The 26890-nt window shown below is 47.9% G+C and overlaps 1 protein-coding gene across 1 annotated transcript in view; it reads left to right on the forward strand.

The window, feature by feature from the left end:
• The first annotated feature begins 1349 nt into the window (after nucleotides 1-1349).
• The window catches only part of dlgap1a (discs, large (Drosophila) homolog-associated protein 1a), a 37931-nt gene continuing 12390 nt past the window's right edge, over nucleotides 1350-26890 (forward strand). Inside the window, exons 1-5 of the mRNA XM_076293421.1 lie at nucleotides 1350-2407; nucleotides 5095-5312; nucleotides 9521-9698; nucleotides 11097-11337; nucleotides 26425-26890. The exon at nucleotides 26425-26890 is cut by the window's right edge and continues 61 nt beyond it. Coding sequence (XP_076149536.1) covers nucleotides 1427-2407; nucleotides 5095-5312; nucleotides 9521-9698; nucleotides 11097-11337; nucleotides 26425-26890 — 2084 coding nt within the window. The 5' untranslated portion in view covers nucleotides 1350-1426. The remainder of the gene's footprint in view (nucleotides 2408-5094; nucleotides 5313-9520; nucleotides 9699-11096; nucleotides 11338-26424) is intronic.

A 26890-nucleotide genomic window follows, 5' to 3' on the forward strand; every position in this document is an offset into this window, starting at 1 on the left:
TCCTCTGCCTTCCTCTTCCTCTCCCCTTTGCTTTTCCTCTAGCTCTCTCTATTTGAGCCAGTGTGTGTTTATGTGTGTGTGTGTGTGTGTTTGTGTGTGTGTGTGTGCGAGTGTGTGCGTTTGTGTGTGTCTAAGAAAGAAAGATCAGAGCGGTGGCAATCTGAACAGACGAAGCCCCCTGTACCATTAGCGTGTCACAGCACCCAATAATAACCTCGATAATAACAGGGTCTGCTGCCTCTCTCTCTCTCTCTCTCACTCTCACTCTCTCTCTGCATCTCCCTCTCTTTCTCTTCCTCTCTCTCTGTCTCTGTCTCTATCTCTCTCTCTCACCTTCTCCATGCTTTCTATGTCTCTCTCTCTCACTCCCTTGCATGCTCTTTGCCGTTTCCTGTTGAGATCTCTTCCTGTGTAGTGAGAGTGCTCTTTATCAACGTCACCAAATTAGCATAGCTGAAAGTGCTCTTGCTGTCTGCAATTAGTTTGATTGGGCTATGCAGCGAGATGAATGAAACGGATGTGTGTGTGTGTGTTTGTGTGTGTGGGTGTGTGAAGCTGTTGTTTCTTGCGAGGAGAGGACAAAGCGTGCAAATGCGGGCGTGTGAAATGAAATCAAGCTGCCGCGGAGGCCAGGAGACAGCGAGGAAAAGGAAAAGCCTCTGGGATGAAGTCCTCCACAGAGTATATGCCTTTCAGGACATGGCCGCTGGAGAAGGCCCTGCTTAGGGGGCTGGCATGCTTAGATGAGATCATCCTCGCCGTGCCGTGCCGTGCCGTGCCGTGCCGTGCCGTGCCGTGTAGTGTAGTGCAGTGTAGTGCACTGCTGCTGATGCTGTTTGGATTACAGTGAAAACGGAAGTGGTGGCTCAGACTAGTCACAATAGGATGGGAGATTACTGGTTCATCTCTAGAAAGCACGAGAGGCTGGCTGGTACTGTTACTAACTGGTACATTTGGCCCATAACTGTAAAAAAAAATGTCCAGACCCCTCTCATTCATTTTGCTCAGAGTATGGTGCAGTTATTTGCAATTTACATAGACATTTCAAGCAAGTAGATTTCGGACAAAACAAACAATTTTAGGATTTATTGACTTTATTTATTTGTTTTATTTATTCATATTTATTTATAATTTGTGTCATCTTTGTCATGTCTGGTTGGGACTGGGTGCTTTCATTGTAAATGAGCTGAGTGACTTGCAGTAGTCTGTAAAGTTGTACATTAAATAGCAGTCTAGATGTACACTCCCCTGTAGATTGCTAAATGCTGGGTGTGATGGTTGCTAAAGGGACCTGTTGATCACGCCCTATATCTTGCTTTCTCCCCCTCTGTCCCTCCCTCCAGCTGCAGCTGCCTGACCTCCCGCTTGGACGCTCCCGGTAGATGCCCTTAGCTCGCTCTCTCCCTCCACCCTCGCCACCACCGCCATGAAGGGTCTGTCCAGCAGCCGCAGCCACCACCACGTGATGGCCTGCGAGCCCTCGTACGACATGATGGGCTACCACGCCGAGCGCAGCAAGCCGTACCTCATCAGCCAGGTGGACGCGCCCCACCCGGCCGACCACCCCTACTACGCCCAGCGCAGCGTTACCTCCTCGCCCTACCAGCCCGACTGCGTGGTGCCTTACGGGACCTTCCCGCGCCGCCACTACAGCTCGCACCACGAGCTCAAGGACGAGTGCGCCCTGGTCCCTTACACTGGCGGCGGGGGCGGGGGCAGCGGCTCGGTCAAGGGCAACCGGCTGCCCGTCAACCTGCTGGACCAGTTTGAGCGGCAGCTGCCGGCGGTGGCGTCGCGCGACGGCTACCACACGCTGCAGTACAAGCGCACGGCGGCGCTGGAGCAGCGCAGCGACAGCCCCGGCCGCATCCGCCACCTGGTGCACTCCGTGCAGAAGCTCTTCACCAAGTCGCACTCGCTGGAGGGCCCGCACCAGGTGCACCACCACCACGCCAAGGGCAGCGTGAACGGCGCCGGCGGAGGAGGGAGCTGCAAGGTGAGCCCGGACAGCGAGACCCCGACACTGCGGCAGCGCAAGCGCAGCAAGAGCCGCGAGCGCTGCAAGTCGGCCGAGCCCAAGAACCGCTCGTCGCCGCACGTGCCGGCCTCGGGCTACTGGAGCTCGGACGACAACCTGGAGCGGGACGTGTGCCTGTACCGCAGCCCCACGGTGCCCACGGCCGGCGTCATGACCATGGGCCGGCACCCGGACAAGTCGCAGTCGCAGTACTTCCTGGAGGCCTACAACACCATCAGCGAGCACACGCTGAAGACATCGCGCAGCAACAACGACGTGGGCAAGTGCTCGACGTGCGCCATCGGCGGCGGCGGTGGCATTGCCGGGCCACTGGCCGTGGAGGCCGCCCAGCAGCTGGTCAAGAAGAGCTCGTGGTCGTCCTCTCTCACGGTGAGCAGGGCCCGGGAAGTCTACCAGAAGGCCTCGGTGGTAAATGTAGATAAGGCGCTAGTGAAAGCTGAGGCTTGTCAGCAGGAGCGCTCTTGCCAATACCTGCAGGTACGCCAAACCTCTTTTCCTCCGACAAAACGTTCTCCTCCTTCGCTACCCCCCCCCCTCCACCCCCGTCTCCCCGCCTGCCCCACCCCCCCCCCCCCAACCCCCATGCTCACCTCCAAAATCTAACCCTCACCTCCACCCCCCCACTCCCCCCTCACACTTCCACCGTCACCTCTCCTCCACCACCACCTCGCCTCTTCCTGGAGCGGTCCTCCAGTTTTGAGTTTCAGTTTCTGGAGAGAGAAGTAAGTGCAAATCCATTAGCTGCCTTACTTTCCGGGTTAGCTTGGCAAGCATTCGGTTTCTTTGGTGGATCCTTTTTTGGTTACCTACCAGTTGGTTATGATTTTATCTTCTCTGAACCTTCCTTTCTCCCATTTCCTCTATCCTTTTTTTCCTAATGATTATGTGATTGTGTAATTGTTATTCTAACTGTGTGCTAATGTGACGTGTTGATGATTAACTTGATGTTAATTCTTAGTTTGTGGCACTAACTAACTAATAACTGTTTTCATATGCAGACTAAATCACTAAAAAGTTGTTGATAAACTGTCAAACTGTCACCAAATGCACAAAATGTGTGAATGTCAACTTTCAGACAGACTCAGAGTAGTGAAAGCCTGCCATCAAACAGATACTTTAGAGGCCAAAAAAAGAGTCACGTGACCCAGCACAATTCCCTCAGCACCCCCTTACTGAAGCAGCTCTTAAACTCTTCAGTGTGATTACAGTAAGAGGAGGCGGATACTCTGCAGATCCCAATGGGAATGTTGTCCCAGATGCTAGTAGAGCTCCCTGCTGTGTGCAAGTCCAAGAGTGTGTACCTTCAAGATGTGTGTTGCTCATGCAGGGGCACACACACATGCAAATGCCAGAGCTGAACTGGTCTCTTGGTTGTTTGGTGACGCACTTTCCTCCACCACTAAAGACTAAAAGAACATTGCATATGCCCCCCACCAGGCGTAATTTCCACTTCCTCTTGTGATTCCCTGCTGTTGAAATGAATGTGTCGAAACCTGGTGTCGCCAGACAGGTAAAAGCTACATGCACCACTGGGAAACTTCTGAATCGCCACTGTTCTGATGCATTTGTTCCAATCATCAAGATTGCACTGCCGGTGTGAAGTTTCAGCATGGCCCCAGAACTCCTCCTCCCCCCCTAACACACACACACACACTCCCACACTCTCGCTCTCGAATGCATACCCACACACACACACAGACACACACCAATTGGAACCTCACTTTGAGAACATGAGAACAGGAAGACTGGCAGCACTTGAGGCCTTTAAAACCCTTAGGAAGCCAACCAGAACAGATAAAGGAGCTAAAAGTAGTGTTGTCGCAGCACTTTCCTCTATCCTGCAGATTTCCCAGGCTAAGGGAGAGAAACGGACTGCAGCAAACAGAGGGCTTAGAAGCATCTAGACAGCCCTGTGCCACTCTCTTAAGTCTCACTAATGAGAGCAAATGGAGGTTCCCACCAAAAAGCCGACCTTTCCTCGGCCTGCGCTGCTATCGGAAATCAGTTCCTACTGCCCCCTCAGAGACCCTCATCCTGAACTGGGGGGTGGGGGGGTCAGTGAGATCTAAAAGCCATTAAGCCTGCACTGATGTTTGTGATGCTCACTTACATAGAGCCTCACTCACCTACTCACACGTGCACTCACTCTCCAACTCAAACACTTACAGTATACTCATTCACTCACACACACAATTACTCATGCACTCAAGACATACACACTCACTCACTCACAATCACATGCACACACACACACACACACACACAGTCACAGTCACTCACCAACTCTGACTCACACACTCAGTTGCTCACTTACCCAAACTGGACCTCTTAGGAAGTAGTTTCAGATGGAATTCTGAAAGGTGGCCAAGAGTGACTGTGTCTTTAGCGTTGTATGTGGCTGTGTGATTGCAGGCACTCCATGCTAACACGTCATGCTGTCAGGCCAGCATCTGGGCACTAGTCATCTGACGTCAGCGCCAACCCCGTTTCCCCAGTAACCCCCAGCCTCAGCACCACCCTGCTGGCTTATTCACTTAAATGACTAAAGTGGAGTTTCTGCAGCACTTACTATGGGCATGGGAACTGCCCATGCTACAACTGGAGGATTCTCACCAGACCCAGTCGCGGCAACACACACACACAGACACACACACACACACACACACACACAGGGGCAATAAAATCCATGATGCCAGATCAATATCCTTGCAGGCTCTCTAATGACCCTTTGTTCGTTTTCCTTCTTTTTTGGTTGTTGTTGTTTGTTTGTTTCGAGTGTGGCCCATGTCGATGAGGGCTACGCCTGGAGGAAGTAGCGCTGCAGACAGATGGCAGGCTGTGCAGGCAGGCAGGCGTCATTAGTGTAGCGGAGCAGGCCAGGCCGAGCACTCTCATTAATTACCTCTGCTCACAGGATGAGGGGGGCATAGGAGGGAAGTCAGGTGTGTGTGTGTGTACGTATGTGTGTGTGTGTGTGTGTGATGGCGCAGGCTCCGGCTGTGCCGCCATGCAATCCGGCAGCGCGGTCCCTGATGCTCTTGACCGCCCCCCTGCAGGTGCCGCAGGACGACTGGGGCGGAGGCTTCACGCCGCTGGCCAAGGAGGACGACATCCCGTGCCGGCGCATGCGCAGCGGCAGCTACGTCAAGGCCATGGCGGAGGACGACAGCGGCGACTCGGACGGCAGCCCCAAGCCCTCGCCCAAGATGCAGGCGCGGCGGGCCAGCTACCTCAAAGCCACGCAGCCCTCGCTGACCGAGATGACCACTCTAAAGTAAGGCGACTTGCTCACCATCTCACACAGCACTTACCAATGCACACACATACGAGATGACCACTCTAAAGTAAGGCGACTTGCTCACCATCTCACACAGCACTTACCAATGCACACACATACGAGATGACCACTCTAAAGTAAGGCGACTTGCTCACCATCTCACACAGCACTTACCAATGCACATACATATGAGACACAGGGTCCTGTTTTGACCTGAGTAGGTTTCCCATTGCATGATTCACTGTGTTTGTGGTTTTTGAGGAGGAGTTTTAGTTTGGCTGTGTTACTGGTCACTTGGGGTGAGGATGGATGATGATGTCGATCTACAAGCAACTTCAGTCTTTCAAAAACTTCCTGTCGAACTGTGGAGAAACAGAAATGTGTTGCCCGAAGCAAATATTTGAAATGTACAACATCCTACGTTACAGTAAACAAGCGTTTAGCCAGCACAAGCCCACAGTAATGCCCTTTGTATGTTGATCTGTAACTCTTTTGAGTGTAAAGCACTGCTCTGACTTATCAAGGAATGGTTGAACTTTTGCACTTGAATGCTGAGCCAGCTGATGTCTGATAGGTGAACAGCACACATGTGAACCAGAGGAATCACCAGAGAGAGAACTGAGACAGATGAACAAGAGGTGAATGGTGATCAGACAGACAGACAGACAGACAGACAGACAGACAGACAGACAGACAGACAGACAGACAGACAGACAGACAGACAGACAGACAGACAGACAGACAGACAGACAGACAGACAGACAGACAGACAGACAGACAGACAGTCATAAAGGAGTGATGTAGTTACAGACTTATTTTCTTTTTTTCAGTTTTACTAATCTTTTGTCTGAGGGTCTGCTCAAGCTTACTTTGACATATCTGTAACCTTCATCTTCGTTTTAATTTTAATTCCTTCTCCTCATTTATTTAGCAAGCATTTATGATAAGAGATGGAAACACTTTCTTCCAGCACATCAGATATGAGTCAGGCACTGCATTGGCTTTAAGACAGCTCCTTGGTCGTGAATGTGCTGCAGAGTTATATCTTTTGATAAGGAGATTTTGATGAGTCACTTTTGTTGTTAACATTTGTGAATGCCAGAGTGCACAGAAGTGGCAAAGAAGTGTCATAAGTTTTTATACAAGTTAGTTTTTAAGCAGCACCTATCAAACACCATCTGTTCCTCAAGTGTCATTGTAGCTTCCAAGCATAAGTACAGCCAAATAGTACAAATGTTAAGCTTACTAACCTGTTTGTAAAGGACAATCCACTCATCCCTGAGCTCATATTCTCCACTGTAGAAATGCAAAAAAAGTCTGACTCAGATACAGAGCCATGACACCTGCTGTCTCTCTCTCTGTCTCTCTCCAGCAGTGTGTTTTTGTGTCCGTCCACTCCCCACTGGCACATTTAGCATACACAGGCACGGCATGCTTATTGCTAACTAATGGCGCCCTAATCACAGACCATTCATCCTCTCCTCCAATCAGCTACCTGCCGCTGCCGCAATCACACAAGATATGGATGCTCATCTGTTTCCCTCGCAAAACAGAAAATAATTGTGCAGCTTGTAAACGTTCCTCCATCAACCTTGCCCCCCAGCACCACCAGCACCACCACCCCTCAGCCCCCACCCTCACCCCTCCCCTGCAAAGAAGTGTGGCTTCACGGACACGCCGCACACAGCAGGGATATCAATTAGAGTCTCCACGGAAACAAGCCTCCATTATTCCAGGGAGCTAGGAGCCAAGCATGGCTTTAATTAAGTAAGCTCCCAGCCATGGAAGGTATGAGTAATTAGACTAATTAGCCCTGGGACTTCTGTACCAAGTGCTTCACTGACACAATGTCTTTTTTTTTCATGTCCCTCAATTTTGAAGGTTAAAGTTGACATAGAGTGCCAAATTACAGTAAATCCTCATTATTAGTTCAAACAGTGTTTTAACAAAGTGCCTGCGGATCCTTATGCCTGTTAAATGGATTTGATTGTGGTGACTCAGACAGACAGGTGATTTTGCCCTAGATTGGTGACACATTGTTTCTGTGTAAGATCCTTTCAAAAGACATACTACTTTGTTTTCAAACTGTATAGTTAGTCATTTGCTGATATTGTCAAACTAAGTGGCTCATTTTGTGTGAATACCAAACCGTATCAGAGGGGTTTGTAGAGGAACAGGACTTAGAGGACCTTAAAGGAACAACTGCAGGCAGGCAAGAGCAGGCAGCCTCATTTGCTCTCAGGAAAATGGATTCCACAGCCCGGAGTGCCTCAAAGAGGGATTGGAGGATTTGAGGCTTTGCAGAATCATAATATTATTTTGGAATTACAGCTGCTTATAAATATTGATTTTGTGGAATTCCGTTCCAATTGTTTTGTGTGAAAGACAAGGCGGCTGGGATGAGGCCATGCATGTAGAAGACAGTCGAACGCTGCTGTGTGAATTTTAACCCTTCACAGTGTCACGTGTGGAGCACATCACACGCCAATCACTCACTGCTTCTGGACCTCCCTCCAACAGCTCGGCACGGCGTGTCCATCCGACTGTCCATAAGTTCCGTGTTACATCATCAGTCCACATAAAGCATGAAAAGGAGACCTTTTGAGAGCCAGCCAGGCAGACCTTTCTCATAATCCATAATGCATGTGACAGATAGTCATGTGTGATGAAGAAAAGCTGACATAAACTCATGCGGAGACTCAGGCGTCCTGGGCGTGTGTGGGTGGTGGGTGGGGGAGAGTACAACCCAGCACCCAGCATCCTCCAGGAACACTGAGCACAGGGCTGTCATAATTGCCAAGGGTTAGAACCTTATCTGTGTTTGCGGTTTGTAACCACAAACAAAATTTGCATGTCAGGTATCTCGGAGGAAACAATCTAGAGAAGACATATGATAAATTGACAGCAAACCTGAACCAGCAAAACTGATATGAGACAACGGCTTCAGGCCTGATTGCCAGCAAGTAGTCATTATGTTTATACCTTGTTTATTAATTATACCTCTTTGGATGGATTATATAATTGTTGATCTAAGGTGTCTGGGATGAAATTATGTTCTCAGCCTTTTTTTTGCCTTGGCTTGTGTGTGTGTGTGTGTGTGTGTGTGTGTGTGTGTGTGTGAGAGAGAGAGAGAGAGAGTGTTGCTGGTGTGCTTGACTTGAGTGTTTTTGCGTGGGTGTGCAGCGTTGTTCAGTGTGCGTGTTGGCCAGTCATGAGCCCAGCCATGCAGACACAGGAGCAGCTCTCTCCTCCCTCTGGCTCTCTCTCCTTCAGACGCCACACTGCAACTGCAGTCACAGCCAGATGTGTGTGTGTGTGTGTGGTTGATTTGTGCAGGCATATTGCTGCATGTGTCCATGTGAGTATGGATGTTCATGAGTCCAAGCACACTCACGTTTGTCAACGTTGGCATGTATGTGCAGTGGAAGGAGTACAGGCGTGTGAGTGTGTGTGAGGGAGAGAGAGTATGCGTGTATGTTTGTAAGTGTGTGTGAGGGAGAGCGAGAGAGAGTGTGTGTGTGTGTGTGTATGAAAAGTGCGGCCTGTGTGGGTGGCCTTAAGTGAGTTTAGCTGTTTTTCCTCAGCAGCAGCCGCAGTGGAGCGATGGAGGAGGAGAGGAGAGCCGCTCTGCCCTGCCCGCTGGAGCTAGCTGGCTGCCTCTATTTAAAGAGCCACGCATGCATAATGCAGGCCCGCGCCGGACAAACAGGGAGCGGGCTGCTGAATCAGCCCAGGGACCCTGCGCTTGATGGACTCTCCTCGAGACCCCATCCCCTCTATCCCCACCTCCAACTCCCACTCACTCAAGAGAGAATAAATTGCTATCTCTGGTTTTGTCTATTTCTCTCTCTCTCCCTCCCTCTCTCTGCCTCTCTGTCTCTCTCTCTCTCTCTCTCTCTCTCCCTCTGCCCCCTCTTCCTTGATGCCCTTCAAATTAGGTCCGATGGTGCATGAGCCAGCAGTGGCATGCCATGCGCCTCCTACCACATGTCACTGTGCCAGCGTCACTTTCAAGCGCTCCGATCCGTCCAAATCAAGGACACTTATACGTGCAATTCAGCTGGAGTGTGAAAGACCATGTTTCCACAATTGTTATCCCTTCCTCCGTCATGGCTTTTACTCCCGAAACCATCCAATCTTGTAATTTGTCCTCTCTCTCTCTCTCTCTCTCTCTCTCTCTCTCTCTCTCTCTCTCCCCCCTGCAGGATCTCCACTGAGCACTCGCCGAAGCTGCAGATCCGGAGCCACAGCTACCTGCGGGCGGTGAGTGAGGTTTCCATCAATAGGAGCCTGGACAGCCTGGACCCCAAAGCCCTGCTCGCCTCACCCCAATACCGCTCGCGAAACGAGAGCTACATGAGGGCAATGAGCACCATCAGCCAGGTTGGTGGCACCTCCCCCACTCACGCCTCGCCCCACGCAGGCCGCCCCCCCCCCCCATCCCCCTCGCCCCCGATACCTGTCCTCCACACCCCCTCCTTTCCACCGGGTGGGGGGCCGGAGCGGGGGCAGGGCAGGGCAGGCCGGGGTGCAGGGGGAGGAAGGTCAGAGTCCAAATTTGACCCCAAGAGCCCCCCGCCATACCAGGATCATGACGTCAACCCAGTGATTCATCTCTTACCGAGATGAATTGGACCCATTTGCCACATGGTGTTGTTCATTCACCTTTGTATCGCAAAAACATATATACCGGTAGTTATAATGTTATAAAGTTATAGTAGAACTCAATATCCCCTACTAACCCCAGTCAGATCTCACTAAGACATTGTTTAAAGGAGATATATAAAGCTAAAGAACTAACTGAAAGTTACTTTTTTTCTGGCTTTGCCAACATTTGGACTATAAATAATTCAAAAGCTTACTTGCCCAAGACCTTCCATTTTAAGAGCCTGTTGTCAGGCCCATGGACAAAAATACACTAAAGCACAGTTCAATTCAGGAAGAACAATGTAAGTGCATTCCCTCATGTATGACTGTTAGCGAGTTCTGAGCTGCCCGCCCTCCTTGTCCTGTGTCATTTCCTCCACATTGTCCACCCTCTCTGCCTGTCCAGTGTGTCTCTGTCCAGGTCATTCCTCCAGCCTGTCTCTGTCTTCACCTCAGTACGTCACAACAACCTTCATCCTCACCGTCTCCTTCTGCATGATCAAGTGTGAGCCCCGTGGTAGCTGTCTAGCTACTTCAGTGCTGGATCTACCTGCTTCTTTTGGCCTGGGCAGCATGGTTAGCTAGCCAGGTGACGGGCATCCTTCACCAATCAAATATCCTCCCCCTCCACCCAAAGTGCACTTTAGTATCCAGGGTTTTGTTTGTTGCATCTACCCCCATGCATAGTTAAAGTGTCCACATGTCCCATTCCTCCCAAGGATTGACTTTTGACTTTATTTCCGAGCGCTTCAGTTCCCCCCAGCCCTCGCTCTTAAGACTCTTCCTCCTCCTGCCACTGCATTGTGTTTATTGCTAGTGCTAGTGCTAGTTTAGTTCATTGGTTTATGACCTTCTTCCTTTTCTTTTACCCTGTTATCTTCATAACTCTGTTTTCTAAGCTTTGTTTTTTCAATCCTTGATGTTTGCCCCTTGGTAAGTGGGGCTTTTCTCTGGAGTTTTCATGCTCTGCAGCCAAGTACATGTACTAATACTCTGGCCCCTGGCCTTCCACTGTATACCTCTTCACCTTCCTTCCTTGTCCCTTCATTCTGCTCTCTCCTCCTCCTCCTCCTCCTCCTCTTCCTCTGGTCCTGTCTCATCTTCTTTCTCCACCCGGCCTCTCCTGCCGTGAAGGTGAGCGAGGTGGAGGTGAATGGGCAGATCGAGGCCGTGTGCGAGTCGGTGTTCAGCGAGATGGAGTCGCAGGCGGTGGACGCGCTGGACCTGCCAGTACCCGGCTGCTTCCGCATGCGCAGTCACAGTTACGTGCGCGCCATTGACCAGGGCTGCTCGCAGGACGACGAGGTCGGACCGCTGTTACCCGCCTCGCCGCCCCGGACCACCACCACCGTCCGGACCATCCAGAGTAGCACAGGTCAGTGTGTGTGTGTGTGTGTGTGTGTGTGGAGACGGCACACATGCAATTCTGTTTTCTGTGCACCTGCCCTGAACACCCTCACGCTCTCTCTTGTAAATCTACTGACATGCGCATGCAACTGTGCCATCCTCGCACACGTGCCGATACCACACATTCCCAGACACATGTACCCTACCTGTGGCCCTAGCTCTGCAGCCCATAGTAGCATATGGAGACATGCTGTGCTCAGCTTTGAAGAGGGCGGCCTGTGTACATAGAGACCAAATTCAGTTTTGGAGCAAGTCCACACAGAATGAAAAAAATTTATAAATAAAATCTACGTACAACAAAGTGCCACAGAATCACAACACAAAAAAAGCATCCAATAACACTGTGTTAGACAGCACAAGCCCCATCTGCACAAGCCGAGCGGTCATCTCCCCTGAGACTTGGGGCATTTGGCCGCACTAAAGAGATTTCGGTTTGGGCTCTTCTGATGGCCGGGCTCAATCTGACCCCCATGGATGGTTGGCTCTTTCAGGCATGGTGGTGCCCTCTGGCCAGGGCTGGACACCAGCAGTCATTCGTGAGTAAAACATGAATGGCTATTCTGGTTAAACACTTCATTCAGTTGATTTTTCATCATTACTGCCTAACATGGACCACCCTATAAAGCTTTTAACTGGGCATTAACCTCTAGGCGAGCCCCGACGCTAGTATGTTAACCTCAAGGCCCCGACCATGTTACTGAGATCAATCAAATCCCCACTAGGATTAGATTTTGCGTCAGCTGATAGAAATGACAGTGGTATAAAAACAACCTCCATCACCATTCTGCCAGCATCCAGTGCTCAGCATCTTAGGTTGATTGTCTTTGATGCAGGCCCTAGCAACTGACCTGGAAATATCTTTTGTGTGTGTGTGTAGCTATGCAGACACACGTGATGACCACAGAAGCTTATGAATGTGAGTGTGACTGACCCACAGACCTGCTGCGGCTGGCAGGCATGGAAACACACACACTATACACACATACTCATAAAAACACTTACACACACACACACACACACACACACTCATAAGCACACATTCAAAAACACACACAGGCCTACTAATAAACACACACGCTGTGGTCTGGACTGAACTTGTGGTGACCCAATTCTGTTGCTCCTCTCTGGGGGTTTCAGAGTGGCAGGGCCCTGCGGCCTAATCCCACTGACAGCATCTGACATCTCAGTTTGATCTCATCAGAGAAGACATCCAAATGCATGTCACCACTAGGGGGCCTACTGCAGGCACTGGCGCTCCACAGTGCTCTAATCGACCCGAAATAAGTGGAGAAGCGCTGGGCCTTGGGCTCCACTTTGGAGACGCAGCTCCTCGCTCACTGCAGCTCCTTGTTGCTGACAAACCTGTCTGTCTGTTTGTCGCCAAAGTTTGACGGCAAACAGTGACGTGTTGTTTGTTTTTGTTTATTCTCTACCTGAAAATCATGTTTTTTTTTTCTACTTTTGGCTTCTAAATGAGAACAGTAGTCAGCTGGGTTGTTGTGTGCGGGTGCAAGCAGAGGAATGGGTTTTGGCAGCGCGGTCGGCTTTGCGCGCTTTCATCTCCCTCCCTGAGACGGCAGCTTAGGATGAGCTGTGGAGAGGAGGCAGAGGATACTTCCCCGTGCCCACCCCCCCCCTCAGCTGTGGGTCAGTAACGCTCATCTCTGCTGAGACGTGTCAGTGTGATGGTCTCTGGCTGCGGGTGGCTACTGCTGGCAGACATATGGGCAGGAGTCTGCAGCATTAGCTGTGAGAAGACACTTGGGGGGGGAAGAGGAGGAGGAGGAAGATGAAGAAAACGACATGAGACAAAAGTGCAAAACAGTGTGTGAGGGAGAGAGGGGGTTGTACGCGAACAGTGAGTTTGCACCGGACTTGTGAATTTTTCATAACTGCCTTTGGGGCCAAGCAGCAAGGAAAATACTAAATGAAACACAACCCAAGCTCCTGGCTTAGAGCCTTTCTGTTTTGTAACATCCCTGCTGTATTGGACAGCTTTTGAACCTTGCACCTTCAAGATCAAAGGTTGCTGACTGCAGCTATTAGTGTCGTGTTTGGCCATCCGCCCCCATTGGTGTAGTAGCCTACCAGTCACCTGCCTCTGACTCTGCCTCTGACTCTGACTCTGCCTCTGACTCTGACTCTGACTCTGACTCTGACTCTGACTCCAAACAGGGGACAGTTCACAGCAGCCCACTCAGTTGGCCCCCATTAATCAAAATGGTTCCCACACTCGACTGATTGGACCTGATGATGCAGAGTAAACATGTTTTCTTTCCTTGCAAGGTCAAGAAAGGAAAACGACAAATGAAAACTCACACACACACACACACACACACACACACACACACACACACACACACACAGGCTTGAACTGATCTCTTCATCATGAGAACGCTAGGGAGTAATTATGGTGAAGGGAAGAGCAGGGAGCCGACCTTCAGACCAAGATGGAAGCCTGTAGGCAAAGCCATGCAAATCACCTCCTTTCTTCCCTTCCTGCCCAACATTCCTGCATCTCTATAATCCACTTAAGAACACACGCTGCTGGGATTGTGAATTTATCCTTCCCCACCGGCTTACTTTGTATTCAAAGCACCAGGATGCGCACTGAGATGTAGTTTTCAATAGGGACATTAAGTTTGTTTTTTTATTTATTCGTTTTTTTTCCCCTCAATTATTTGTTTAAATACCTTCACCTGAAATTGAGTTTTGGTCATAGTTCCTTTCCTTTATCACAGATTTAAAACCTATTAAGCTGCATAACAACAGCTATCAAAAATTCAGATGCAAAATACCTGATTGAACGAATTGTGGGTCTTTAATACAAATCAATTCAATCTACAGACAGTATGTAGCCTGCCTTACTGGTTACATTTACATGTATTCATTTAGCTGGCACTTTTATCCAAAGCAACTTACAAGTGAGAACTAACAATCGAGCTCCAGCATAAAAAAGGAGGCCTTAGGGTAGTAAATACTGCTTTTTCAAACACCTCAAGAAAGCCAGAGGAAGAGAGCACAGAGTTTAATCAGGGAGTGTAATCAAAGATATAGTAGAAGAAGGAAGTGCATGGTAAGCGCATGTTAGGCATGTTGGGTTTGTTATGTGTTTGCTCAATAAATCTGAATAAACAAATACATACAACTGTGAATAATAATAACTGAATAAACAGCTTAGATGTGAGTTAGACCATAATATGCTGAAATGAGCACATAAACCCAATCCTGAACTGAAGGGGGGATAATGCAGAGATGAGAATGAAGGAGAGAATGCTTAAGAATAAGAATTAAGCATGACAGAGAAGCAGCATGGCAAGAGTGACAGAAGAGCTAAAAAAGAGACCGAATTCACAAAGGGTCTGGTTTTATCTCCAAAACCCATTCTGTGCATCTGCCACAAGCAAATTATAATATTGTTCTACCAGCTTGTCTGACAGGTCAACTTGGGTTGGGTATCAACCACAGTGATATCAAAGAAAGGCAGATTGCTACGTGTGTTGGCTCATTAAAGCATACTCTATCTGGCTGTAAAACTAGCTTGACCCCTGGTCTCTACATCTGGAGACATAATCGGCCTTTAAATCACTGGTGTGTTTGTTTTAGGACAAGCGAGTTTAAGTTGACCGCTTTTGTTGTGACTGCTTTCAGTCCAGTCATGGTGCTGTATTTTCAGTGAGTGCTTTGTCTACTGTATTGAGCTAATGATTCCCTTTGTTGCTAGGTTACGGGGACGCTGGCGAGACACGCCGCTCCGTCTGGCATCATGTTTTTGTTTGTTTTTATGTAATGTTCGTAATTTTATGTAATGTCATGTTTATTTTTTGTATTGGTTTGTCTAGTTAAATGTTTTCCCTATTTATTTACGCTATTTTTGATAGTTTTCGTGTTATTCTTAGTCCTTTTTACTCCTAAGTCAGCTGATGTCATTGACATTTGTCCATTGGGAGCTTGCTATGGCTAGCTTTTGCCCTAGCTGGGCATCGGACATCCTTCCATCTATCCGTGAGCGGTGCAGCACTTCACTGTCTGGTCGAGGGGATCTCTCTGGACAGCTGGACCTAGGCTACTCTGCGAAAGATCTGCCATGGCCGCCGAGCTGTTGCTGACCTGCGAGCTGCCATGCCAACTGCAGACTAACTGGGCCTCTGACATCCTTCCATCCATCCGTGAACAGTGCACTTCACTGTCTGGTCGAGTGGATCTCTCGGGACAGCCGGACCTAGGCTCTACTCTGCGAAAGATCTACCGTGCCCGCCGAGCTGTTGCTGACCTGCGAGCTGCCTTGCCAACTGCAAACTAACGTTAACGGTGAAGAGCTGCATTCTCACGGAGCAACAAAGTCGCTGTTAAGTCCACTGAATTGCGGATCTACACGATCGCTCAGTACTTTGGACTGTGCTTCCATCATCTCCAGACTGCAGTCTAGCAGGCCTAGCTTCTAACGTTAACGTTATCTCCAGACTGCCAGTGAATTCACTGGGTTGGTCAGTTGCTAAAGAACTTTGTTGGCATTGCATCGGTTGTAAAGACAAAGCTCTGTGCGCAGTTTTCACGGATCATCATTGCCCTTTGACATTTTCAGCTGGTTTGGAAATTGGACTAATTTTAACATCACTTTTTCCCCTTTTAAAATATATTTTCTTTTTTTATTTGTTTATTTGTTTTGTTGTCTGTCTTGTATGTCTTGGTGTCACGGGTACGCTGGCGACTACGCCGCTCCGTCCGGCATTTTTTGTATTTGTTATTTTTTAAATGTATTTGTCTTGTCTTGATGTCATGGGTACGCTGGCGACTACGCCGCTCCATCCGGCATCTTTTGTCTTGTTGTTATGTGTCTTGTTTGTGGAGCGCTTTGGATTGCACTATGTGCATGTTAAATGCACTTTATAAATAAATCTGACTTGACTTGACTTGACTTTGAAGATGCAATGGAGGAAGCCTTTGAAAGGAAGAAGCTAAAATATACAGAACTAGTACACTGGCAAACAGACACAAGGCCAGTGGAGACATTTGTTTTGTTGTTTTCTTTTAGACTTTGGAGGATAGTCACTCAAAGGTTGTTTATGGTGGAATCCCGCACCCTTTTGCGTTATATTGGCTAGGTTGTTGATTGACTTTCTACAGTGAAGGAGAGCCACCTATTACTAACCCCAGGTACAGCCTGTGGTGCACGTTGCAGCTGTCTCGAGTCAATTGTGCATTGCTATTGTATCCTGCTGATATGTTAGTAAAGGTGTGGTTGTTGGTCGGCCGCTGTGGGAAATCCCAAACCAATAACACATCTTTTCCGTGTTTCCGTTTAACGTACACTGACTAAAATAAGATTTTTGATCAATAACACAACTGTGCACAGAAGATTACCATGCGCTACCAGACTACTGCCCATATTGTCAGTTCCACATTACATATGGATGGATGCGTGTGACGATCAAAGAGGTCCCTTTGACCAAGTGTCCTCAGTGGAGATTGGGCGTGTCCATTTTCTGACATTTCCGAGTGGATCCTGCCCCTGTGTGTGTGTGTGTGTGTGTGCGTGTGTGTGCGTGTGTTTGTGTTTGCAAATGTGACTTGGAGACGTGAAAAGAGACAAAAAAAGAAAGTGAGAATTTAGTTTGATCTGAGACGGCCCCCGACACACCTGTGACCACACAGCAGCTGCAACCCTCGCTGTGACACTCAGCTGACATTGAGGTGGAGAAGGTGGAAAGAGAGGGGCCTCCCATCAGACGGAAGCATGTCTCCGTCTGCGTCTCTCTCTCCGCCCGCCCGCCTGGCCATGCCGCCAAGCTGCCCGCTGTGAGGCAGATTTATGCCACGGCCCTGTCAGGGAGAGCCCACCGTGGCTAATCCAGATGTCCGCACCACGGAGACCGTGCCAGATGAATTATGAGGGGACTAATGGAGGAAGCTGTCAGGGTTGACATTGAGAGGGCGCACCACCACCACACACACACACACACACACATAACACACACACACATACAGTAACACACACACATACGACGACCGAACTCATGTGTGTGTGTAACTGTCAATCTGTCTGTGTGTGTGTGTGTGTGTGTAGGCCTTATGGGTTGTGCCATCTGCTTGTTCGGATTCGTTCTTCAGAATCACCACTGTAGAAAAATAACATTGTTTATACAAAGAGATTTTGGACGAGATTGTGTAGTTATCTGACCAAACATCATGTTTTCCTTAAGCAGCTTGGATCATAATGGTATCAATATCTGATTTTAGATTCCCCAGACATGGTTTGGTGCTGTAATCCTGTAATGGATACATCGTTGCAGCATAGTAGTCGTTGTGTGTAGATGTACACCATTGTTGATATTTTATTTTGAGAAGCTCCCTGTTATTTAGAATGTGGCATTACTGCCATTACTGGACCCTGAGGCTCTGTTCTAAGATGACTCAGGTTAGCTGACTTTCACATCAAACCATTTTTCTGTTAACCATGTTCATGCAATGTCTGTAATAACACTTCCTGTGCACAACACTGGTTTTGGTGTGGCCCTGATCTTAAATATGAAAGAATATCTTGTTGAATATTGTACAAATTGTAATTCTCAAAATGCGTATTTTGAGCAGTATTGTTTTTGTTTGTCCTCATTTTGAGTTTAATGATGCTTTGAACTTTAGAATTATTTCTGGATTTAGCTCCACCATGTTACTACTCTCTCTCTCTCTCTCTCTCTCTCTCTCTCTCTCTCTCTCTCTCTCTCTCTCTCTCTCTCTCTCTCTCTCTCTTTCTCTCTCTCTCTCTTTCTCCTTCTCCCTTCTTAATAGAGTCATTAGCATGTGTGTGTTGCTGGTACTCAGGGCAATGCTGGTCCATTAGGTGAGTCATGAATGAAGCTGATGAAATGGTCTGGACCCCGTGCAGATGTGTCTCAGGCTGACCAGAGCCACAGGGCAAGCTGGACATGAAGGAGCAGAAATAACACTCAGGGCCTCCACTTATTTCACTGGGGCCATTGAAAGCCTGACCTCTTGACCTCTTGCCTGATACATCATTTGAGGCAGAGACCAGCTTCTCACTGTGTGCGAATACAGTATTTGTGTCTGATGTTGTTTGTTTTGCTCTCTTTTGATGGTTTGGAAATGTTGACATATGCTGGGGACAGCTTTACTGATTCTGGACAGTGCCCTTTTGTGGTGGAATAACATTGCTGGTTTGAAGGTGTGTGTGTGTGTGTGTGTTTTGTTTATTGTTAAGCTTGTCCAAGCTGCTCAGGCCAGGTCTGTGAAGCATAGCATTCTCAAATAAGACATTCTGCCTGACAACGGGTTCGGCCCCCTGCCCCTGAGCCTTTGTTTTCAGTCCTGCTGCCTCACACGGCAGACAACTGCCCCCCTCTTCCCTTCTGGGAACACTGCCGACAGCGTCACATTTCTCACCACCCTCAGTCGTCATTAGGAGACCAAGTCTGTTTTTTTTTCCATTGAGAAACATAGATGACAAACATAGACATATCAGCAGAGTTTAACAGAAAAAAAAACACCCAGACTGGACCAAAACATGAAAACAACAGCAACAATAATAATACAGATGATCTTTAAAGTATGTATATGCACATAATTAGAATTAAAACACAAATAAATACATGACATTTCTATGAAGGACAGCATGACTTCATAGCTCCAGCCTGACACAGCAAGTCTGCCTGCCAGGTTATGGTGATGCTGGTAATAGCATTGTGGTGGTTATGATAGTTATGATAATTATGATGGTGGTGTTGATGATGATGATGGTAGCAAATACGATTACAAATAGATGTGAGATCTTGTTGGCTCTGACAAGTATCCTCATTCACAGTTCTGTTGCAATACACCCACATACCAGAGCTCTTTAGAACTCTCTCTCTCTCTCTCTCTCTCTCTCTCTCTCTCTCTCTCTCTCTCTCTCTCTCTCTCTGTGTTTGTGTTGGGGGGGCATCTAGAAGGGGCAGCAAGCAGCCATCAGCAATGCTATCCTTACTGTCAGTTTCTGTGAAATCCAGTCTGTGCCGGTTTGTATCATCTTCCATTTGTGTGTGTGTGTGTGTGTGTGTGTGTGTGTTAGTGTCCTGTGGGTGGCTTCACGAGAATGTAGGGAGATACACACACACACACACACACACACACACACACACACTTGTCTATCCACACCAGCTGAATGAGACCTAAGGTCATTGGCGGGGCTGTGCGTGTGTGCGTGCGTGTGTGTGGCTGGCTGGATGTTGGTGAGTGTGTGTGCTGTTGATAAGAGGCCCCTCATACTGCCTCCTCTCCTCTGTGACGGAGGATGTGAGAACTCCCGTCATTGGCAAACTGCAGTGGTCGCGTAGGGTGATCTGCTTAAGTGCATAGCTACTCACACACACTCACTCACTCACTCACTCACACTCACTCACACACTCACTCATCTCACACACACACACTCACTCAGTCACTCACACACTCACACACACACTCACTCACTCACTCACACACACACTCACTCAGTCACTCACACTCACTCAGTCACTCACACACTCATAAGACTCACACTCACTCACACTCACTCACTCACACACACACTCACTCAGTCACACTCTCACTCATAAGACTCACCATACCTTTACCAATGATTGCCAATCTCGCTGCAACTATGGCACTATTCTGCAGCGCCACAGTCATTTTTCATGTTATATAGGCTCATCCACTGTATTGAGCAAATCCTCATTACGAACTGATCTCAAAGCTGCATGTCAGCTCTTAATGCATCATGTCTTGCTAGGATTAGCAGTATATTACATGTGTCAGAGGGTTTAGGCAGTTTAAAGGCGGTAGACTCCGCAAACTCTTTCACTCTTTTTTGCGATGTAGTTAATGCAGAAGCCCATGTTTCTCTACAGGCTGATGCTAACAGATGAGACGCATGAGGGACTGGGTGACATACCAGGACTAGTTCTTCTTCTTTTAGTTTTTTCTGCTTTAAAAGTCAATGATGAGTTTGTGACCACTGAGAAATGCACTTACCTGGATGGATTTAAATTAATTGTGTCACACACACACACACACACACACACACACACACACACACACACACACACACACACACACACACACATTTGGAGCTGGTGCAGTAATTGGGCTGCATAATTGTGCTAATGGTGGTGACTGAGCAAGCGGTAATAATATCCCAGAGGTTGACCGGTGCCGTTGTCTTAGGGGGAGCCGTGGCTTGGATTACAGTTGACCTTTCTCCAAAAGCCGCTCGAGTGGCTGGTGCACGAGAGGGTCAGGTTAATTGCCTCTCCTGAGGATTAGGAGCTGTGAGTTGTCTTTTGGTTTCTCCTGGGGCTTACCTTAAGAATTAGAGAGCATCATGTGTCTGTTAGGCCCACTCAAATCGCCTGTGCTACTTATACGAAGACGTAGACTAAACCTCAGTCAGTGTGACCCTCGTTTAGGCTAATTCTCTCTGGAGGGTTCCGTCTAGCCTAATCAACCCCATATGCCAGCACTAAGTAAATATAAATAGCCAGCCAAGCCCTGTAACAGGTAAGTGGAGGGATCTGCTAGCAGGGTGAGTGTCAGGGCAGTGTGCAGGACACTCTGCCACTGGAATGGAGAGTGATTGTCTGATGTGGGGTGAAATGTGGCTGTCTAGTCCTGACAGCATGATTCACTTTGTCCTTTAAGGCTCAGGGTCAACAGTCCAGAGATGCCAAAACTCTCCCATCAGGGAGAAGTGTGTGTGTGTGTGTGTGTATCTGTGTGTATCTGTGTGTGTGTGAGAGAGAGAGAGAGAGAATGTGTGAAAGAGAGAGAGAGGGATGAATAAATAACATAAACAGTATGACAATATCACTCACAAGAAGCACAGTCGCTGCATGGGTAAAAAGGGAGAAAAGGGAAGAGGAAGGATTAATTGAGTCAGAAGTGTAAAATGTGTGCGTAACACCAACACACTGCTGTGAATGACAGCATGGGCAGCCAGTGAAGGAGCTCCTGACAGAATGCATCAGTGCTGCCAGCTAAGCAGGCGGCATGCATCAGGGGCTCTGTACGCGGCGTAGAGTGGGCTGACTACCAATGAGCCCACCAATCAGGGAAGGCTGACTATTTTTCCATTTCCTGGAAATGTTATGCTAATCGTGAAGCCCCTTTAACTCAGACCTCACTCCTCTCTGTTGATATTCTAATGATTTGTATGAAGCTGTGTAACTCCAGTATACGTATTTTCTAATCTTGTGTTCCTATTTCAAGGAGAGAAGATGTTTACCGAACAGTACTCTGTGAGGATTTTTTTTTTTTTTTATCTGATGATTTATGCCATAGAAAACAAACACAAACACAACTGAATGGTTTATTTGGGCCTCACTGTTGTGGGAACTTGGCCATCACTGAATCTTCACACACTGACGTTTGTGCAGCAGGTTGTCATGGTCAGAATTGACAAAACATTTTTTTTTTTTAAATCTATCTGTCTAAAGTCCTCCAGTGAGCTCATGAAGTATGTCAGTTTTATGTAAGAAATTAGACATGGCATCTTGCTGCTGCCAAATGTCTTCAATAATTGGACAAACCAGTCAATGCAGTACTTGATGTGAACCACTAGAGGGACTCGTTACACTCCAATGTTTTAGAGGTATGCTGCAATTGCAGCAAAAGTGGAACCCCTGAACTCTGTAACTCCTGAATCTCAATGCAACCACAGTTTGTGTGTAGCCTAAGTGCCCTACTGTTTGTATTGACATAAAAGAGGGACACAATTAGCTTGTCATGTCAACTAATTACTTGTTGGATCTTTGACATATCTGACTAGTGGATGGTATATGAAGCCATATAATCTAGCCTGCATATTCCAACACTAAAGGGGAATGACTTCAGGGGTTCAATGAGCTTTTAAATTAGCAAATGAATGATAAAATCATCAGATTTTTTCACTACTATTAATAGTGAACTGTGTCTGTTTAGTTCCATACAGGTGATTTTGAATAATGGGCGAAGTGCAAAGTCTAACTAAAGATAATTGAATTGCAAGACAAAGGTCAATTTATCACCATGGGCAAGACCTTGATGAAATTATGATGAATCTGCTCAGTATTGCCAGAATTTGTACCAAATGAGAAGGGAGTCAGAGAAGGTTGAAGGTTGACAAGTTCACTAAAGATGTTACACATAATACTATTACTTCTTCATATATAGGCTACAGTATATATGATTCATAATTAGTCAAAGTAACTGGTAAATAACAACAGGTAACGGTAGTTTGAGGTAAAAAGTAAAAGGTTTGAGTGTATGATAGCAGGGCAGTGCACGTGTCTCAGGTTTCTCAAAACATTCAGAGAGAGAGATGGGGTTACATGGGACTGCAATGAGCAGCTATTAGACAGAGACTGGAATTGATGAGGTCCTTCCCAGAAAGGAGGTTGGACTAACTCTCTTTCTAACCAGGATCTCTGGGTTGATTTACCCTGAGATGGGAAACTCTTGATATTTCTGTTCCAAAACACTTGATCTGGGCTAGTTCCATCTACACAGAGTTTGTTCACTCTGAGTTCAGCGTGTGCCCGATGACTATGAAAAGCCATCATCAATGGAGCTCAGAAATGACGAGTCACCATGGCAACTGCTTAGAAAAATGTACCCCACTTCCTGCGTCACTCTTCTATCTTAGAAGTCCTGCCCATGAGCCCCGTGTTCAGCACAGCTGCACAGCTGCATAATTACAGGGGCATCTCAAAAAAATTGAATATCATGGAAAAGTTTTTTTTTTCCATAATTTATTTCTAAAAGTAAATCTTTCATATAATCTACTGTAGATTTATGATTTGTGATATATTTCACATTTTTCTTTGTTTTAATCTTGATTGGTTTACAGCTCATGGAAATCAAAAATCCAGAATCAAAAATGTTGAAATGAAGAATTTATAATACAGAAATGTCAACCTAAGATGAGCTCTAATCAGCTAATTAAGTCAAAACACCGGCAATGGTTTCCTGAGCCTTTCATTTCCCAGTCTGGGCTGGGCAATGGTCTTTTCCACAATATTCTAATTTATTGAGATGCAGCTGTATGTGAAAGTGTTTTTTTCTGATGTTTGTTCTATAAAAATTACAGTTTGTGCTGTTAATTGTTTTATAAGCACTACATTCCCGGGCCGGTGACTTAAAAATGGCTAAAAACCCAGCAAAAATAACAGCACAAGTTATTTTTGACACAAACTGCTATAAGATTCTTTTTAAATAACTTCTAATAGGCTATAAGCTTAAAGTTAGAAAAAGATGATGATAATGTTTGATTAGTCTCCAGGGGATGTAGGTAAATATTCGGGATCTCAAAACCCTCTCTGGGTGCAGTAGGCTATGAAAATGATTTAGGCCTTGCATCGGACTAATGAAGAAGAAAAAAACAAGTCGTGTCCACTAGCAGCTCAGCAGGAGGGAGGGGATATGGAGACACACTGGCCCTGGTAAGGACAACCTGCTAGAGAGCAGTTTAGGTTCACAGACCAAAGTTTGAGTTATGTTTCTTACTGGAATGGAAAGCACCGAATTCCCCCCCCCCCCCCCAAGATCTCCCATGTTTTTGGTGTTGTGTGCTTTCTTGCATACACTGGGTATTTCCTCTTTGTTTTGTGATTGAGGGAATTCATGGTGACCACTGGACAACTAAGATTCCTCAATCTTATACTTACTGTAAAGAAGTGAATGACAGTGGAGCAGACAAAGTATTTGTCATTACTAAAGACAGGCCGAGACTAGCATCAGCAAAGAGCTGGAGCCCCCTCTCTCTCATCACTGTTGAGGAGCTATTCTTTGATATTATTTTTAGTAAGTGCAAGAGCATGTGTATGTGTGTGTTTGTGTCGTACATGATCTCCCATGTGGGCCATTGTCCATAATGCTCCACTGGAGGGATGCACAGAGCTCTCACTTCTCCTATGATGTTTCCGGACACAGTCATGCAGACAGCTTCATAAAGAGGGCCTAGTGGTCCTCACGTCAGGTGTGTGTGTGTGTGCCGTGGGTGAGTCATTATATACACGGGAGTGTATATTTGATGTGCTTTGATGTTGCGTTGTGGCTCGAGGGCCCCATCCGCTTCTGCTGCTGAGGCAGTCTCAAGCTCTAGCAGTCAAAGCAGACAGCTTTTGGCTCACAGCCAGATGGAGCAGGATATCTGTTTGTTTTATTTTCTTTCACTTTCTCTCTCTCTCTCTCTCTCTTTCTCTCTCTGTCGGTCTCTCTCTGTTCAGCCCATGATGGCGGCTGCCTTACCAAGTCTGAACCCGACTGTCACTCCTGACAGGATCTCATCTCACAGCTGGAGTGAATCAATTCCACTTGCCTGTCTCGACACTTTGTCGGGAAAGTGTGAAAGATCACAACTACAAGGCTCAGAAGGATTATTTTTCTTGTGTTTCCTTTTTTTTATAAATCTGTGGCGTACTGAGATTGTTCTGGTGTTCCAACTGATGTGACTGCTGCTTCTCAGTCCAAAGCCATGTTTGCACATGCTGTTTTGTGTCAGCGACTCCATCTTTTGTGGCAGGCTTTTTTTATCATGCAGCACTATGTGACCCAGATTTCACATAAAAAGACCCTGCTGTCACAGCTTTTGTCCTTTAAGATGGTGTGTGTGTGTGTGTGTGTGTGTGTGTGTGTGTGTGTGTGTGAGGGAGAAGGAGGAAAAGTGTGTGGCGGCATGTGGCATGTGTGTTGTGTGTGAGTGTCTTTAGTGTTGGAAGGATTCTGCTAGCCTGCCCTGCTCTGGGCATGTGATGGTACTACTCTGTGTGTGGCAAGCAGACACACTTCAGTGACTACTTCCCATAGTGTCTCTTTCCCTATCTATCTATCTATCTATCTATCTATATATCTATCTATCTATCTATCTATTCATAGACACAATCCTGAAAAATATGGCTGCATTTTCTAAAGGACACATTCCATTTCCTCTTCTCATACACACACACACACACACACACACACACACACACACAAGACAATACAACACACCCACATACACACACAGCATCATTGTCTGTGTTCTCTTACCTTACTGGTGGCCAGACAGAGCCACTTCATGCGGATGATCTCATGTTTAGTCTGGCTTGTTCCACCCACGAGGCCACCGCACTGCTGAAGTGACTCAGCTGTGCCAGACGACAGTAGCGCTGGTGCAGATAAGGACTGGGAGAGCGCACCGCACCGCACCGCACCGCACAGCACCGCACAGCACAGCACAGCACAGCACAGCACAGCACAGCACAGCACAGACCCATGGCAAGCTGGCCATAACACCGCTGCTCGTTTAATACATCTGACCCCCCCCCCACACACACACACACACACACACACACACAGCACCATGCACTGTCTAGTGTTATGGCAGATTAGCTTTTTAGAAGAAATCTACCTGCTCAATTAGTTTCAGAGAATACGTGCGTGTCGTTGAACGTGATGCTATTTGCCTTTGCCTCACAGGACCGAGTGGGGAGATGAGCAATGGAACACACGACCCAGAGGTGCTAACCTGGATGATTCATGGCTCCAGTATTTGTGAACAGGATAGTCGGGGGAAGTGCGCAGAGGGGGTCAAGATTAAAAAGACTCCTTGTTTTAATGGATGCTGAATGTGGCGCGCTGGTGTTGAGTGCTTGTAATTAGTCCTCAGCAACATGGCGGAGGATGTGTGTGTGCGTGGGCTGCAGCCTGACTCCTCGCCAGCTCTGAGTCATCGCTCGCCGTCCCCTTCATCCTGCGTCACACACAACTACACACCTTCACTGTCTCACACACTCAAGCACACACAGTCTAAGTGTACTTTTCATTTACTTAGAAAGATGTTTTACTCCATAGTGACGCACAGTTCACACACACACACATGCTTGCTGGGAATCGAACCCATGACCTTGGTGTGGTTGCCACTTTGGTGTAGTTGCTGTAATAGTTGTTCTACCACCAGAGCTACAGGAACATGAAGAGGAGAGTTAAGGACTGATTAGAGGTCAGTTCGATCGTCCTTTTCTATGCCCTCACTGACCCGTCCTCTGTCCTCTGTCTCCTCTGCCTGCAGTCTCCTCCTGCATCACCACCTATAAGAAGACTCCTCCACCCGTGCCCCCGCGCACCTCCACCAAGCCCTTCATCTCCATCACAGCGCAGAGCAGCACTGAGTCGGCGCAGGACGCCTACATGGAGGGCAGCGTGGGGCCGCGGGGAGCGGGCGGTGGCAGCGGCGAGGGCCGGGCACTGCACTCGGGCCTCAGCAACTCCACGGAGAGCATCGACAGCATGAAGGCTCTGACCGCCGCCATCGAGGCCGCCAATGCCCAGATCCACGGGCCGGCCAGCCAGCACGTGAGCAGCAGCAGCGCCATCGCCATGGCCCTCTCGCTGGCCAGCTCCAGCGCCTGCACCTCGGCCTCGCCCTCCCCGGCGCCCTCCATGGCCATCGCCGCCGCCGCCATACCCGCCCTGACCATGGGGTCGGACACGGGCCCCTCCATCATGCTGTCCTCGCTCCCCCAGCTGCTGCCCTC

This window comes from Alosa pseudoharengus, unplaced genomic scaffold (genome assembly GCF_046254945.1).
Source record: "Alosa pseudoharengus isolate Yale_2024_CS ecotype anadromous, Long Island Sound unplaced genomic scaffold, YU_APseudo_1.1 YU_APseudo_1.1_scf_2, whole genome shotgun sequence".
In the NCBI taxonomy this organism is placed as follows: Eukaryota; Metazoa; Chordata; class Actinopteri; order Clupeiformes; family Clupeidae; genus Alosa; species Alosa pseudoharengus.